This window comes from Uloborus diversus, unplaced genomic scaffold (assembly GCF_026930045.1).
Source record: "Uloborus diversus isolate 005 unplaced genomic scaffold, Udiv.v.3.1 scaffold_241, whole genome shotgun sequence".
Lineage (NCBI taxonomy): Eukaryota > Metazoa > Arthropoda > Arachnida > Araneae > Uloboridae > Uloborus > Uloborus diversus.
The window spans coordinates 114,727-132,920 of record NW_026558397.1 but is presented as its reverse complement, the minus strand read 5'-3'; the positions used below and the strand labels follow the sequence as shown (position 1 = coordinate 132,920).

The following is an 18,194-nucleotide window of genomic DNA, read 5'->3' as shown; positions in this document are numbered from 1 at the left end:
TTTCGCTCCACAGTGTGGCGCACAGTGTGACTAAAATGCCAAAAAGCGCTTAAAATTGAATTTTTCCCTAGTTTCAACGAATTGAGGATTAATAAATTATTATAGGCTTACCTCTTAGGCAATCAGAACAGGAATTTTAGAGCCATTCGTCCACTACAAAGCAAAAGGGAGCCTTTAGAAAGTTGAAAAACTATGAGTGCAGGAATTTTAATAAAATGCTTTTAAGCAGTCTATTTTTTTTTATTACTAAAGGCGGGTATATTTAATTTCTCTCGTCTCCAACGATAGTAATAGCACGGAAAAAAATGAATAATCAAATTCTCAAACCGAAAATCGGTTTTGATCTGCATCCACAACTAGGGAATTCTATATTATCTTTTTTCAAAACACTCTACAAAAAATGTCCTCTTTGAAATTAATATTAATTAGTCACCAATGGTCTGTAGAAAGACCCTGAAAAGGAATTAGCTGCGTAAACCTGCAAACTATGGATCATGAGCCCTAACAAATCGAAAAAAAACTCCTAATTACATGCCTGTGTAAAAAAACAAGCGAGAGAGGTTCAAAAACATTTTAAAACGCTTTTGGTCGTTTTCGCCCCACTGTGCGGCGGCGGCTGGGGGGGGGGGGGTCTGACAGAAGTTCAAATCAGTGCAGAACAAGGACAGATTTTCGTATCGGCTGGTGAATGCAATCAACTGCTCCAGAAAAACCTAACCTCCAATTCATTGATGGGAAAGAGTATTTTACTGAGGACACTGAAATTTGGGATTTAAAAGATTTCAGTCCGTGCGGCAATGCAACTACACCGGGTGACAACCTGTTCATTTGTTTTACAGATTTGCGCCCATGATGGCAACAGGGGATCCAAGAAAAGAGGGACACTCCAGAGTCCGTCGTCAAATTCTTTGTCCTGGCTGTGTAGAATACGGCGGTGGTTATCCAGGACAAGGTGGGCCTGGTGGTTATGGCAGTGCTGGTGGTTACCCAGGACAAAATGGTCTTGGTGGCTACGGTGGTTATCCAGGACAGGGTGGTCCTGCCGGCCTCGGTGGATATCCAGGACAAGGTGGTCCTGCCGGCCTCGGTGGTTATCCAGGACAAGGTGGTCCTGCCGGCCTCGGTGGATATCCAGGACAAGGTGGTCCTGCCGGCCTCGGTGGATATCCAGGACAAGGTGGTCCTGCCGGCCTCGGTGGATATCCAGGACAAGGTGGTCCTGCCGGCCTCGGTGGATATCCAGGACAAGGTGGTCCTGCCGGCCTCGGTGGTTATCCAGGACAAGGTGGTTCTGCCGGCCTCGGTGGTTATCCAGGACAAGGTGGTCCTGCCGGCTACGGTGGATATCCAGGACAAGGTGGTCCTGCCGGCCTCGGTGGATATCCAGGACAAGGTGGTCCTGCCGGCCTCGGTGGATATCCAGGACAAGGTGGTCCTGCTGGCCTCGGTGGATATCCAGGACAAGGTGGTCCTGCCGGCCTCGGTGGATATCCAGGACAAGGTGGTCCTGCCGGTCTCGGTGGATATCCAGGACAAGGTGGTCCTGCCGGCCTCGGTGGTTATCCAGGACAAGGTGGTCCTGCCGGTCTCGGTGGTTATCCAGGACAAGGTGGTCCTGCCGGCCTCGGTGGTTATCCAGGACAAGGTGGTCCTGCCGGTCTCGGTGGTTATCCAGGACAAGGTGGTCCTGCCGGCCTCGGTGGTTATCCAGGACAAGGTGGTCCTGCCGGCTACGGTGGTTATCCAGGACAAGGTGGTCCTGCCGGCCTCGGTGGCTATCCAGGACAAGGTGGTCCTGCCGGCCTCGGTGGTTATCCAGGACAAGGTGGTCCTGCCGGCCTCGGTGGTTATCCAGGACAAGGTGGTCCTGCCGGCCTCGGTGGTTATCCAGGACAAGGTGTTCCTGGTGCCTACGGTGGTTATCCAGGACAAGGTGGTCCTGCCGGCCTCGGTGGTTATCCAGGACAAGGTGGTCCTGCCGGTCTCGGTGGTTATCCAGGACAAGGTGGTCCTGCCGGCCTCGGTGGTTATCCAGGACAAGGTGGTCCTGCCGGCCTCGGTGGTTATCCAGGACAAGGTGGTCCTGCCGGCCTCGGTGGTTATCCAGGACAAGGTGGTCCTGCCGGTCTCGGTGGATATCCAGGACAAGGTGGTCCTGCCGGCCTCGGTGGTTATCCAGGACAAGGTGGTCCTGCCGGCCTCGGTGGTTATCCAGGACAAGGTGGTCCTGCCGGTCTCGGTGGTTATCCAGGACAAGGTGGTCCTGCCGGCCTCGGTGGTTATCCAGGACAAGGTGGTCCTGCCGGCCTCGGTGGTTATCCAGGACAAGGTGGTCCTGCCGGCCTCGGTGGATATCCAGGACAAGGTGGTCCTGCCGGCCTCGGTGGATATCCAGGACAAGGTGGTCCTGCCGGCCTCGGTGGATATCCAGGACAAGGTGGTCCTGCCGGCCTCGGTGGATATCCAGGACAAGGTGGTCCTGCCGGCCTCGGTGGTTATCCAGGACAAGGTGGTTCTGCCGGCCTCGGTGGTTATCCAGGACAAGGTGGTCCTGCCGGCTACGGTGGATATCCAGGACAAGGTGGTCCTGCCGGCCTCGGTGGATATCCAGGACAAGGTGGTCCTGCCGGCCTCGGTGGATATCCAGGACAAGGTGGTCCTGCTGGCCTCGGTGGATATCCAGGACAAGGTGGTCCTGCCGGCCTCGGTGGATATCCAGGACAAGGTGGTCCTGCCGGTCTCGGTGGATATCCAGGACAAGGTGGTCCTGCCGGCCTCGGTGGTTATCCAGGACAAGGTGGTCCTGCCGGTCTCGGTGGTTATCCAGGACAAGGTGGTCCTGCCGGCCTCGGTGGTTATCCAGGACAAGGTGGTCCTGCCGGTCTCGGTGGTTATCCAGGACAAGGTGGTCCTGCCGGCCTCGGTGGTTATCCAGGACAAGGTGGTCCTGCCGGCTACGGTGGTTATCCAGGACCAGGTGGTCCTGCCGGCTACGGTGGTTATCCAGGACAAGGTGGTCCTGCCGGCCTCGGTGGCTATCCAGGACAAGGTGGTCCTGCCGGCCTCGGTGGTTATCCAGGACAAGGTGGTCCTGCCGGCCTCGGTGGTTATCCAGGACAAGGTGGTCCTGCCGGCCTCGGTGGTTATCCAGGACAAGGTGTTCCTGGTGCCTACGGTGGTTATCCAGGACAAGGTGGTCCTGCCGGCCTCGGTGGTTATCCAGGACAAGGTGGTCCTGCCGGTCTCGGTGGTTATCCAGGACAAGGTGGTCCTGCCGGCCTCGGTGGTTATCCAGGACAAGGTGGTCCTGCCGGCCTCGGTGGTTATCCAGGACAAGGTGGTCCTGCCGGCCTCGGTGGTTATCCAGGACAAGGTGGTCCTGCCGGTCTCGGTGGTTATCCAGGACAAGGTGGTCCTGCCGGCCTCGGTGGTTATCCAGGACAAGGTGGTCCTGGCGGCCTCGGTGGTTATCCAGGACAAGGTGGTCCTGCCGGCCTCGGTGGTTATCCAGGACAAGGTGGTCCTGCCGGTTACGGTGGTTATCCAGGACAAGGTGGTCCTGGTGGCTACGCTTGTGGTTATCCAGACCCTGCCGCCGACGGTTACCAATTCCGGAGGCCCGCACCCGGCGATCCAATCAGGCATGTACCTATAGGCTAAAGGTGAAGTTGGTACAGCCGTTTGTAGTCTTGGAGGGCTGCCACTAGTCAGTTGCGTGAACAAGAATCGTGGGGAGGGACTGTTCTAAGGCAGAAACTTCCCATGGCACCTAGGTAAGGCAAAAGTTTGCTTTTCATCTAATTCGCTTTAATTGTGAAGCTCCCTGCATGTAGGTTCTCCACGAGGATCTGAAGAAGGGATCGAAATAAAAACCTGTTGTTTTTTAACTAATTAAACGTATTGGAATTATTTTAAAAATGTTTCAGAATTGAAAAGTTTGTTCTCCATAAATAGTATTAGCATCTGTAGGACAGTTTCACGTTCGAAAAACTGCTCTTTTCTCCATAAGACTATCAATCATTGCAAGACAACAGCAAGCATATAACAGACGTACACAGTCGTAGGAAAGTAACCAAGACAGGTTACGAGTCTGAAAGTTTTAGAGCCTACTGCTTTTCCCTCCAAATCAGTCCGCTTCCACAGCACTGGCATCTACTGACCTAAGAGCAGTAGCAAAACCTGTCTCAAAGACCCCAAGACACGTGACTCAACAACGACGAATGGTTGGCGCGAACCCCGATTTCTTCCAATGCTTTGCTTTAAAATCTATCACGTGATTTGAGGTCTTGGTTTCATGAATGGAAGTCTTCACTCCCTCCATTATATCTCTTCCCGATGCTAACTGACACCACAGCTTGCCAACGACATAAATATACTGCTGTGTTTCAAAGTTGCTGAGGATAAGTAGTCTAGAGCAGGAGTCTCCAATATGGTCCGTCACCCAAAAAGGATACACGAGCATACAAATCTGGCCTGCGGTTTGCAGTTTAATGTCAGGGCATGCAGGCTGCAGTCTAATGCAGGATGTTAACTTAAGAGTCGAAGTAAAATTCCAAACATGTTTGTAAATTCTAAGAATGTCGTAATAACATTTAATTAAAAATGCACTTTTTTCACATTCCAATTAATTCTGATACGAAAATATATTGAAATATTGATTTTGAACTACAATTTGAATACGGAGATATCTGTATCTGGGGAGGGGGAAGGGGGATTGTCCTACGAACCTCGAGACATTTTTAAATATGGTATACGTATCCTTAAATCGTATGAATACGCATTTGCCATAAGTTTTTCATTTAGTACAATCCAACTCATACTGTAAGTCATTATCTTATCGCATTAAACTATACATTTATATATTATGGGACTGTTGCGAGATGAAAAATTTTGGATAAAATTATAAAACATATGCCTTGAAACCCTAATACGTACTTTCGTTCTAAAATTAGAAAATTTTAAACAAAAATTCATCTTGCAACGGTCCCATTATAAGATTTGTCACACTATCTCACACTTAGTTAATTAATATTAATAATTATGATACCACAATATTAGTTATTTTTCTAGTTAATTTTTTATTGCTTTTGACCAGAAAATTTGGTAAGCCCTGGTCTTGAATAACGTTAAATGAATGGGAGGCAGATGTTTTCTAGTTGAAGAGATGATCGTCATACAGGTAGCTAAAATTAAGCCGTCACTGCAGCCAGAGCCCGCAAGTATGGTGTGGCTCACCTAATGAAGTGAGGATGGCTAATTTTTTGTTTGCAGTGTTTAGGTAGCCTTATATTTAATGAGAGGATCTCCATGGCTTCCATTGCGAGTTTGAGTTGAGTCATAATTATGGTCGTCAATTTCACAATGTTTTAAATATCGCACGTTTATTGTCAAACTAGTGGTACCCGCACGGCTTTGGCCGTAGTAGAAAATTAAAAGGTCTTTTGGTTCGCCTGTACATTTACAAAAAATGTATGGTGATTTTCTCGCCAATTGGCTCGCCCATGTTACGGTTTCACGTTATGATAACTTGGTCATTTACTCGTCCATCTTATGATAATTTTGCTCGGGAAAATGTTCTTAAAATTGGAATAGAAAAAGAAAAAAAATTGAACTTTCGAAAAATCGCTTGGAGGTGCACACTCCCATGCTACAAACTAACTTTATGCCAAATTTAATGAAAATCGACCGAACGGTCTAGGCGCTATGCGCGTCCCCACAGACATCCAGAGAGACTTTCAGCTTTATTATTAGTAAAGATTAGCAAAGAAATATCTTTCTTTGAAAATCCCTTTACAGTATCTTTGTTGAATTACTGCTTACTAAAATCGGAAAATTTGATTTCTGATTGCTTTGAATTTTTCCTTAACAAACGTTCCCTAATAGTTGGCCATTCATCTTTGCAGCTTTCAAGTACGTCGAGGCCCCCAGGAAAACCAATAGCCGCTTTCCAAGGACGCCCCCATACTTTTATGTTGTTCTACTGACTAATAAATCGATTTTCTGTTGTATGGGTTTGTTTATTGACTCATGAAACAATAACAAGCACCCAAAATGTACATCATTCTCAAATCCTTACTTCTTAAAAAAAAAAAAAAAGAAAAAGAAAAGAAAAAAAAAAAGAAAAAAGAAAAATTAATTTGACATCTTGAACTCAAATTATGTTTTTCGCAATCACGAATGTGTGTATGTAGGCGTGTGTGTTTGTGTGCGGGGAGTATGTGTGTTTGTGTGTAGGGGATATGTGTATGTGGGCATATGTGTTTGTGTCTGTGTGCTAGCATAAGTGTGTGGGTAGTTGTGTGTATGAATGTGTGTGTTTGTGTGTAGGGGATATATGTATGTGGGCATATGTGTTTGTGTCTGTGTGCTAGCATAAGTGTGTGGGTAGTTGTGTGTATGAATGTGTGTGTGTGGGGGGGGGTATGTGTATGCGTGTGTAGGCATATGTGTTTGTGTCTGTGTGCAGGCATGAATGTGTGGGTAGTTGTGTGTATGAGTGTGTTTATTTTTGTGTGTGTGTGTATGTGTCTGTATGTATGCGTGTGTGTATGTGTATGTATGTGTATGTGTGTGTGTGTGCGTGCGTGTGTAGTTGTGTATGTATGCGCGTGTGTGTGTAGGACATGTATGCAACCTAGAGACGGCTTTCGCTAGAGGAGCAGCGTCGTGAGGAGCCGGTCGACGGTGATGTTGCGGAGGGTGGCGGTGGGAAAATAAAATGAATAGCACGCCAAAAACAGTCAAATGAAAGCAATAAGCAATCGTGATTGCTCAAAAACAACAGGGCTATTTCAATTGGTGCAAGGGCATATTCAAGGTTGGGTCATGGACAGCCCCTGACCCCTAGGTGTGTGATGAGCAACATTTAAGAAAGAAGTTTTAAAGCAGTGTAAAATTTTAAGTTTTCTTTGAAGTTTTTTTTTTTTTTTCAGAAATATGTTACATTGTTACACATAAATATGTAAGATTCATAAAACTTTTTAGAAACAAAAACAGGATCTGCTTTGCAAAATAAAGTATTCGCAAATTTGAATACTGTAAAAGCATTTCTGCGAGGCTTCAATTTTTCCCATTTTTTCAAAGTTTTCATTTTTTCAATTTTTGCGATTTAGCCTCGCGAAATAGTTTGAACTTTCTGGTCCGTTTATATTAAATTTGAGAAGCTTTTTTCTCACAAAAGCACAGATAGCTTCATTTTCGCAAAAATTACAGCATGGGCATACATAAACACCTACCTACACACACACACACACTCGTGATTGCGAAAAACATAATTTGAATTCCAAATGTAAAACTTCAAATTAATTTTTATTTCATTTTTTTTGAGCAATCATATTGCCTATTGTTCTCACATGACAGTTTTGAATTCCTATGATTTCATTTTCCCCCCGCCTCCCTCCACAGCGCCACCGTCGACCGGCCCCTCCCGATGCTGCTCCCCTAGCGAAAACAGTCTCCAGGCTGCGTCCATATCCTACACACACATACACACACATACGCACCCACACATACACACACAATCACCCCTGCACACAGACACACACATACATTGATACATACACACCTACAAACACACGCCTACATACATACACACACTCGTGATTGCGAAAAACATAATTTGAATTCAAAATGACAAAATTCAAATTAATTTTTTTCTTTCTTTTTTTTCTTTTTTTTGTTTGATGGATAGATGAATAAAATTTTACAGCCAGCTTTTATTCAGCTAAACAGTAAAGAGAGTAACTTACATATTTCAAAGTAGAAGGAATTTTTGACTGAAAAACTTGACTGACATCGAATTTGACTGAAAATCCAAATGAAACAAGTTACAATTGAAAAGTAGCATCTCATATGAAGTTTATGGGATAGGAAAAATCTTTCGAATTATCCTTGAAACCAACTGAAGAATGTAAGAAAGCAACATTTGATTGGAATACAAATTTTTTCCAATTTAACACACAATAAACTACACACAATCAGTGATGTTCCCATAAATTTCTCTGAGGGTATACTCCCAGTAATCCAATACGCACAATATGTGTATGCGATCATATACATAAAATGTCAAACTTACTGGAGCTTGAGGGTACACGCTATTTGTTTAAAAAAAGTTTGAGAGTATACGGCGTATATGGGTTATACCCTGTGGGAGCACCACTGCACACAATACAGGAAATCCATATTTAGTTTTCAAATTTGCACTTAAAATATTTTACAAACAAGTTTTCACTTATTGCATATAATAGAAAAACCCATGAACACGACCACAGCTGAAAGTTGACCACCTGTCTAAGTTGACCGCTTTTGTAAGGAATTAGTCTTATACATTGCACATCAACTTCTATAACTTCACTGTCAAATTCGAGCGCCAAACTACTGCAAGTGGTGGCGCGTGTAGTGAAACGTGTAAACACACGTTTCACTACACGTTTTTTAAATCTGGCTTCGTTTCTTGATTTTTGACTTCTTTTTTCCTCAGGTGGAATGGGGGGGGGGGGGGAATCGAGTACCCAAAAATTATTTGAAAAAAAGAAAAATCTCATATCCTACTAACACACACACATATACGCACCCACACAATCATGCATGCACACAGACACAAACACACATACATACATACACACACACTCGCTCCCACACATACATACATACACACACATCTTGTTTTTTAATTTTAAATTTGATTAATGGAAGTGTTATGTTTAATCAAACAACCTTAACGCATTTGCTAGTCTAATGTTTTTTTTAGAATTAAATGTATGCATTGAGGAGATAAGTAAATAATGCACGTATCTACATTGAGTTAATAAATTTCTATTAAAATTCTAATGTGGAATTAAATTATTTTAGTCGTGAACGCTTTCAAAACGCTTTCAGGTAGTTGGGCAGCGAGGGCAATATGAGGCAAAATTTTGGGGAAGGGGGGGGGGAGAAATTATCAGTTTTCCAAATAAAACTCCAAGTTTTACCGAATATGACAGAAAGCGAACCGTCTATACATGCACACCAATTCATACGCACAAACGTCTAACGAATAAGTTCATTATTCATCATCAAAGCAAATTTATAATACAGCTGTAGCTATGCTATCTAAACATTTTCCAAATGGTCAGTGAAAATTTGCCGAACAGGCACTTTTTGGGAGGTTTCAGTGACCTTCCGTGACCTCCATTGCAAGCCCTACTTGTTGGGCAGATTTAGTATACGGGAGTCGAGTGTTTAAAAACATATTGGCAAGAAGTAAATTGATAAGATCTTGATTGATATGGCAATTTCAGAAATCTCAGAGCAGTTCAAGTGATCTAATAATTATATGTATAGTATTGTCCGAATAAAAAAAAGATGTATTTAAAATGTACTCACCTTCACTCTTTATCTTGCAAGATATTTGACGAAGCATCCTCACAAGACGGGTTTACGATTCCCTGCTGTCAACACAGGGTCGAGATTTGCAGTTACGGCAACAGTTACGTGGAACCAGACTCCGCCCTGGAGGTTAAAAAAAGCAAGATTTAGATGAAAATAGGATTTTACCATAGACTAATAATAAGAATAGACCGAGCTACGGCAACCCTTTTGCTGCTCATAAACCAAACCATGTGACTGGTGGATATCCTAGCAACAGCGGGCGTTGATCGTAGCAGACGATCAACGCCCGCGAGAGATAAAATAAATAGACTTGATGGAACACGGAAGAATGATCTTTTATGGAGTCCGATTTGTAAATTTGTTATTCTAAGTTGTAAACATTTTGTTAATATAGTGAGTTTTTCATTTAGATTTTATTGTGCATTTTCTTTATTCAATATCAATAACTCTCTAAGCAATTAAAGATGCAAGCGCCCAAAAAGAATCGGCAAACGGTAAGATTTTTACCTACGATTTCAATTCAAGATACCGATTAGTACATTTTTGCGTTAACGCAAAACGTTTACGCCATTACGTTTACACCAACGCTGACGTAGCAGTTCCGAATGAAATTAAAGTTACTGAAAACTGTGATCCAAAACTAATTACTAATGTCAAAAGAATGCATAACTAAATCCCATTAGAGTTATTGTTTCTAGAAACGGCTCCTGTCCCCTCAAACCTGCCCCTCCTCCTGGCCGGTCACGTGTGTATTGTTGTGTGTGTGTGTGCGTAGGCCTGTGTATACGCTCGTAGGCGTGTGTGTATGTGTGTGAAGGCATGTGTGTGAGCATGCGTGTGTGTAGGACATGACGCCACCGACCAGGAGAAGCGGGATTTGGGAGACAGTGCTCAGGACCAGAAGAGCTGCGCCTGCAGAGAACGGCGGACGGCGGTGCTGCAGAGGTCCCTGGTCCAAGCTGAAAAAGGAACCGGAACATCAAGGACGTCAAGTGAGAACAATAAGCAGTCGTGATTGCGCAAAAAAAAGAAAGAAGATAAATCGCCAAATAATAATGAAAGTAAGAAATTTTTACTAGTGATGTTCCGGATATCCGTATCCGTATCCGCGGATATCCGAGAGAAAATAAAGAGATGTATCCGTTACTTTTTTTACGGATCTTAAACGGATCTTTTCTATTCTAAAACTTCTTAAATATTTGAATAAAGACTTAAATTCCGTTTAAATTAGGTTTTATTCCCTATATAAATTATAAGGTATCGTTTCAGAAGCCATTTAGTACCCCCCGTCGTGAAAAGGAAGGGGTAATAAGTTTTAAAAGTGTGTACGTTTGTGTCATTTTGTAGCATAGTAGCTCCTAAACAGGAGAACCGATTTGGATAGTTCTTTTTTCGTTCAAAAACTGACTTTATCGAAAGTGTTTTTAGCTTGGCGTCGATTTTGTAGAATTTTAATAACCGGAGATATTAATTAAAAACCGACTTAACGTTTTTCACAATAAGGGTCGTAAAAAGTTACCCGTACGTTAAAAATATTGACTCTAATTGAAAGAACAAAGTTTCCTGCGTTTGATATTAGTTTGGAACTTCCACGTTATACAGTAGGACCTACTATAATCTTGTTAAGTAAATTTTAAATGCAATTCTAAGCCTTTATACGCGCGATTGGTAGCGATTTCATAGTCGGAAGATAAGGAGAAAACGCTCAATGATTTAAAATTTCTATGTGCTGTCAGTTCATATTTGTTAACAATGTGTTCTGACCCGCGAAATTCATCTTCGTATGAGGTTCTTTTTTATAATGTTTAATTTAATATTAGTTTTTGTTATTAATTTGGGGTTTCTGTTCTTCTTCATTTTTGGATTTCCAGGGTATCCTTCAAAAAAAGTGAGACTAAATCCTCTATTTACTGTTTGTAAAGGTGTTCCCGGCTCTGTTATTCTGTCGGTCGGAGTAAGTTGGGTGGAATGAGTCAGCACTGCATTTATGCTGAAGTAAAATACGAAAAAGTATTTCTAGCGTATCTAGTAGCAGCTTTACATTCTTGCTCCCGTATCCTACATCTACCGAGCAAGCTAGAAATAATTTTTCACATTCTATTTAAGCAATAATGCAGAGCTGATCCATTCCTTCCAGCTCTCCCTTAATTTTTACGGACATTTCTTTAAAGAGTAAATCATAGTCTTGACTATATTTTCGCCGTAGATGACGTTTTTTGAAGAAATAGTGCCATTATTCTGACGGGAATACCTTTCGTAACAAATTTTACACTTGGATAGTTGAATTCGGTAAAAAAATTTTGAGATCCATATCCGCGGATCTTGACACTAATGATCCTTATCCGCGGATCTACTTTTTTAACGATCCGGCACATCACTCATTTTTACCTCGAAACAAAAACAAAATGTTATTTACTCACAGTTGAAAAAAAATTGGGGCATCTTTCTGAATAGTTTTATTTACGCTAATATAAAATGAGTTCGCGCGAAAGATAAATTTATGATAAAAGATAAAATTCCGATAGAAAATTTCTGTTCTGTTAGGCTTGATAATGCTTAGAAATGTTTTCCCAGTGATTTTACAGCCGTGGTTTTTTTTTTTTTTTTTTGGAATTTCAAAGGAATTCATAAAATTTCAGGGGTATTTTTCACGGGATTTCGAATGGTGCTAAATTTGAACTCATTGGACCATTATTTCGGGTTGAGAAAGAGCCATTAAATGCCATTTTCGGGCCTTAAAATTAAAATTCGAACGGTTCGGTTCTATTTTAGCATTCGACCCCCCCCCCCCTCCCTACGTTCCCTTCTGTTAAGTTTTGATGATGTGACTTATATTTGTCTTGCTTTGATAGGGACGTGAGGGCAAATCATTTATGCATCGAAAAACTCGTTTTGCTACGTTTTTTTTTATAAGTGGAATCAATCGAAGTTGGAGGATAGTCTTTATCACTTGCCACAACTTTAAGATAATTAAGTTCCGCTTGAAGAAATTCAGGTGAAGAACAAATTTGTTTTTATATCAATAGCACGATAAACAAAAGTGTTGAAAGCAGAATATTTTTGGTTGGGAGATGAGAGGTTGGTCTATGAGGAGGTAAAGAAACAGCAGAAGATTTACAAATACAAATACAAAAGTGACGACCAGCAACAGGCTCTGGGCCCAGCTAGACTGGTCCTAGTCCATTTACAATCCCCAGTGAAGATCAGTGGCCCTCTTAAAACAGCTCATTAACACCTTGCTCATTACCACCTCTTCCGGTAAGCTGTTCCAAGGTTCCACTACCCTGCTAAAATGATAATTTTTCCTAACATCCATGCTAGCCTGAGATTTAAATAGCTTAAAACGGTGATCCCTTGTCCTGTTTTCAGTGCTAAACTTCAGTCCCGTAACATCTTTCATTTTAATAAATTTAAACAACTGAATCATGTCCTCTCGGTCTCCTCTTTGCTCAAGACTACATTTTTAGCCTTCTAAGCCTGGAACTGTAGTCGAAATGAGAAAGTCCGTTTATTAGCCTTGTAGCCCGCCCCTTTGAACTCTTTCCAATACATTAATATCTTTCTTAAGATAAGGAGACCGAAACTGAACAGCATAATATAAGGGTAGAAGAACTTACGATTTACGATAAACGATAGTTTCAAAACCAATTTCAGTACGAGAAACAAGAACATCAAGAATGATAATGCAATTATCCCGTTCTTTCTCTCAAGAAAATTAAATATGAGGATCAATTGAAAATTTTGAAAAAAAAATTTATAGTTTCGTCCCAAATAATTCTTTTATGGCTTCTTTTGATAACACGATTTATTTACGAACGTTCCCGTCGAGGGTTCATTGTTATATCTACGAAGAAGACTTTCTGAATTTCATTTCACCTCTACGGAAATTGAGGATTTAATTTTAAATACTCATATTTGTCTTGAGCAATGTTATTTTATTTTTAATGGGAAATTTTATACTATTTATTATATATTCAGTAAATTACCGCCCAATAGCCAGGGCTAAAGCAGAAATACATGAAATACACCGCCAGCTCAGTTATTTTTAGCCGAGAACTGCAGTTTCGTGCTTATTAGCACTCATCAGCCTGGCTTAGGAAAGTGACTGAGCTGGAGATGGGAAAACTCTTAATAAAGCCAAGAGTGCCAAACAAACTGGTAGCTAATGTAGAATTGGCACAGACCAGACAAGTGACCGAAGCAATGGTTCGGCGGTAATTTACTGAATATAGCATGATTTGCCTTCAATCCTCGAGTTAAACCATTGCTTCGGTCACTCGTCTGGTCTGCGCTAATTCTGTATTAGCTACCAGTTTGTTTGGCACTCTTGGCTTCCTTAAGAGGTTTTCCACCTCCAGCCAGTCACTTTCCTATGCCGGGTTGATGAGTGCTAATAAGCACGAAACTGCAGTCCTTGACTGGAAATGACTGAGCTGGCGGTGTATTTCATGTATTTATTATATACTAAGAATTTTAATACTTAGTGTTTTTATTTTTCTTTAAACGAAGACAAAAAAAAAAAAAACTAACTGTACATGACAGTACGAAGAAATACGGTATTTTATATTGATAACCATCGAAAACCATCGTAAGTTTGTTTTTGTAATTAGCTCCACATCAAAGCAGACTCTAATGAAGCTTCTTACTCAATCCTTCGCCGATGAGTCCTACGGTAATTTCTCACATTTTGCAACATCATTAAAATACGTTAATGTAGCCTTGGACAGTTGTGCAATGCTCGAGCAATCTATGCATATAAAGAGATACCACACAGAGACACAGAGTAGATCCGAACCACATCGAGATGAAACTGTTTCTCATATTCCTCGTCATCTGTTGCATCACGTGAGTTATCTATTTTTATTACTTCCTTTTACAAAAAAGGATCCATTACTTTGTTTGGTCATATTTGTTCTTTAGAAAAAAAGTTATGGGCAAAAAGACAGTAAATTTCATGCAGTTTCCCTATTAAATGATAAAATATAAAACCCATTGTTAGAAAAGTTTAGTGCCATACAACAGTAACATTAATAGTAATTGTAGTGATAATTTAGAATGAAGGCTTCTCTGAAGCAAGCATTAAGTATTTTCAGTGTCATTGCTCTATCGTGGCGCAGGCCCGTGTCCAGATTTTCATAAAGGGAGGGGTTTTAATATTACCTGGGGGGGGGGGGGTTCAATCCCTCACAACCTTTAGTTTTACTACAAATTGTCGATCCCAGTATGGCGTTTATGCACCTGTAAGTACTGCTGTACCCCCCCCCCCCTTCCCCTAGAAGAATAATTCTGGCTGATCAAGTGACCTAACTATTCCTTCATTTTACAGGTTCACTTTTATCAAACCTTGTTTGTTTCTTTTTAATTAAATCTGTTAACTATACGGTTTATTGCAACAAGTATTAAAAACTCTCCACGAATTCTTTTTATGTAAGAGAATGCACATCAGATTTTATGTTCTGAAATAATGCTTAGAACGAGCGTATTGTAGATGCAAATTACATTACTAAACACAATCACTAATACCTCTTCATAGCTGCAACATAAGCCAAATTCATCATTACCTCTTCAATAAGCAATATTAATGCTTTCTATTGGTAGATAATTCAACGGTTCTACCACCGCAGTTTTTCCAAAATATTATTTCAGTCGACAAAGTTTTAACAGTTGTAAATTACATAACATTTGAATGTTATGCAAAATTTTTTAAGTTATAAGAGAAAGAAATGCAAGCGTTTAGGTTCAATTGAGTTGAATTAAAGGGGAAAAAATACAGAATTACTGTGTTAAAGTTACAGAAAAACTTCAAAGAGAAAGGAGGGTGGGGGGGGGGGGACGTGAAACGCAGGCTTTCACATTAAAGTTAATTTAAGTTGATCGTTTTCTTCATTTGACATACTTTTTTTTTCAACGGGAGGGGTTTAACCCCTAAAACCCTCCCCTTGGACACGGCTCTGATCGTGGGGGTAAACCTAACCTGGAAGTGAGGTAACGCAGTGATTAGGATCTGCTTAGCCTTCACAATGCTACTAGGTTAGTTTTGCCTCAACTATATAGTAGTATTTTTATAGTTATAATCTAAGGCAATAACAGATGATCTGAGCTAAGTAAGGAGATACAGGATTGCATAAAAAGCAATTTGAATGCTGTGAAATTTAAATTAGTTAGGGAAAACGTAATATTAAAGGGGTTATAATTAAATTAACACACAAATGAGTTCCAGGGAAAAAGATAAATTTTTAGTGTCAATCGCTTAAAGTTTTATTCGTGTTTTTAGTTTTTTTTTTTTTTTTTTTAGTATGGAGCATTTTTATGAAAAAATAAGGTGAAGTTTCGTTATGGATAGTAACTTCTAAATATTTCTGAAATACATTTACACTAAAAAGAATGAAATAAAAAAAATTTGAAAAAAAAATTGAACCGACTTCAAATTGCTCTATAAAGTGAAAAATAATTTTATCCTTTAAACATTAACGATAATACTTTAAAACGTAATTTTTGAAGTTGGCGCAAAAACGATTGATAAAATCATTCACAGCCATAACTTAACTACAATTATAAATTTAACCAGGCCCAGTTTCTTCACTACCGCATACATTATGCATTGATGACAGCATATTTGAATAACGATATAAATGTTTCGTTCCTAACTTTGGATGATTTTCTGAAGAAAATATAAACGAAGCATGGTTACACTGGATTTTGTTTTTGCGCCAACTTCAAAAATTACGTTTAAAATTATTATCGTTGGTGTTTAAAGGATAAAATTATTTTTCACTTTTTAGAGCAATTTTGAAGTCGGTTCTATTTTTTTTTTTTTTTTTTTTTTCAAAATTTTTAAACCTTATGTTTGCCTTATTTGGCACACTTATGCACTCACATCAAAAAATAGAGATGGGCTACAGTGCCACAAAAAGATTCTAATTTTCCGAAGGATGCCGCGAGTCGTAAACGTTTGAGAGCCCCTGCCTTAGTGGTTAAAAAGGACATCTCACGTGTGACGGAAGATCAAATCCGCTGCGAATACGACCGTTATTGGTTGAATAAGTCTTCAATCGCTCATTCTGATGTCTGACGGAGGCTCAGATCGGCAGGTGAATACGATCGTAAGACTAAGGAAAAAAATAATAATTTGAATTTTGACCTCTTGAATTCAAATTATGTTTTTCGTAATCACGAGTGTGTATGTGTAGGCGTGTGTGTTTGTGTGTGGGAGGTATGTGTATGTGTGTGTAGGCATATGTGTTTGTGTCTGTGTGCAGGAATGAATGTGTGGGTAGTTGTTTGTATGTGCGTGTGTGTATGTTTTTGTGTGTGTGTATGTGTAGGTGTCTGTATGTATGCGTGTGTGTATGTGTAGGTGTCTGTATGTGTGTGTAAGTATATGTGTGTGTAGGTGTATGTGTGTGTAAGTATTTGTGTGTGTAGGTGTATGTAGTTGTGTATGTATACGCGTGTGTGTAGCATATGGATGCAACCTGGAGATGGCTTTCGCTATAGGAGCAGCATCGTGAGGATCTGGTCGACGGTGATGCTGCAGAGGGTGCTGGTGGGAAAATAAAATCATAGGAACTCCAAAAACAGTCAAATGAAAGCAATAAGCAATCGTGATTGCTCAAAAAACTACTCAGGAAACTAAAACTTGGGGACTAACGACCGCAGAGTCCAAGCGGCCATGCCATCACCCCGGATGACAACTTGTTTAATTGTTTTTCAGGTCCCCGCTGGTGACGTCATCAGGCGATGCAAGCAAAGAGGGAGGCTACAGAGTCCGCCGCGGTGCGGCTGGTTTTCCGCTTCCTGCTTCCGGACCACGCCCACGTTTGACCTTCCCCAATAGGCACCCCGCTGAAGGTTTGGGTCCCTGGCGGAACAGAGACTGGCGGATTTAAAGCAAGTGAACAGGAAGTCATTTCACTTTTATACCACAAGATATGGTTCTACCTAACATGTCACTGGATTAAAAATTGTGTGGAAAAAATAAAGGGCTTTGTTAGAAGAGGAAGTTTGTAAAATCAGTGCACGCTTCCGTCTATCAACCGAAATAATTTACTTAAATAAACATTTTTAAAATGTATTTTCGTTTCACTCATTTATTTATTTATTTATTGCTACTTTTTTAAGTTTCGGCACTGTCACCAGGGATGGACATTTTTAGAATCCCTCCCTCACAAGCTTGATTGCTACAAAGGGAAATAAAAAACATGCTTTTTTTATGTAATAGTCTAAAAACTGTGTACACATTTGAAAATAGAAATAACGTGATGGGGTAGATATAAGGACTAATGTGCCAAAATTCGAAGAAAAACCGCAAAGTGATGACTTGGTGATAAGTGGAAGGTAGTCATAGAAAAAAAAACGAAACACTCGATCGTATTCAAAGACTATTGACACTACAGACACACGTGTAAGGTGTTATTATTTCAGGAATAAAAAGTTCTACACAATTACGTTCAAAAATTGGTGTTAAGGGGTCATCTTCATATTAAAACGAGCATCAACTTCAAAATTTTCAATAAGAACCCCCCCTTTTTTTATCACACATTTGTGATCATCATCCTTTTTTAACTTTGTATACAAAGTTTTGCTTAATTCTATCCAGCCATTACTTCAGAATCAAGTTTTGAAAAATTCCTCTCGTAATGTTAAAACGTATTTTGATATTTTTACTCATAACACAAAAACTAGATTAGGCGCGGCAAAGATTGTTTTTTTATATCAAAATATGAATCGACCCAATAAAGAAAATATCATTTACAACACCTAAAATGTAATTTTATTTTTTTTCATGAATTTTTTTAATAGTTTTTGAAAAAAATATGATCTGA

General features: G+C 40.6%; 1 protein-coding gene across 1 annotated transcript in view; it reads left to right on the top strand.

Annotated features, from left to right (window-relative positions):
* Positions 1 to 18,194, top strand: part of LOC129233198 (collagen alpha-1(I) chain-like) — a 77,593-nt gene that overhangs the window by 18,015 nt on the left and 41,384 nt on the right. The window contains exon 2 of the mRNA XM_054867260.1: positions 840 to 3,641. Coding sequence (XP_054723235.1) covers positions 840 to 3,641 — 2,802 coding nt within the window. The remainder of the gene's footprint in view (positions 1 to 839; positions 3,642 to 18,194) is intronic.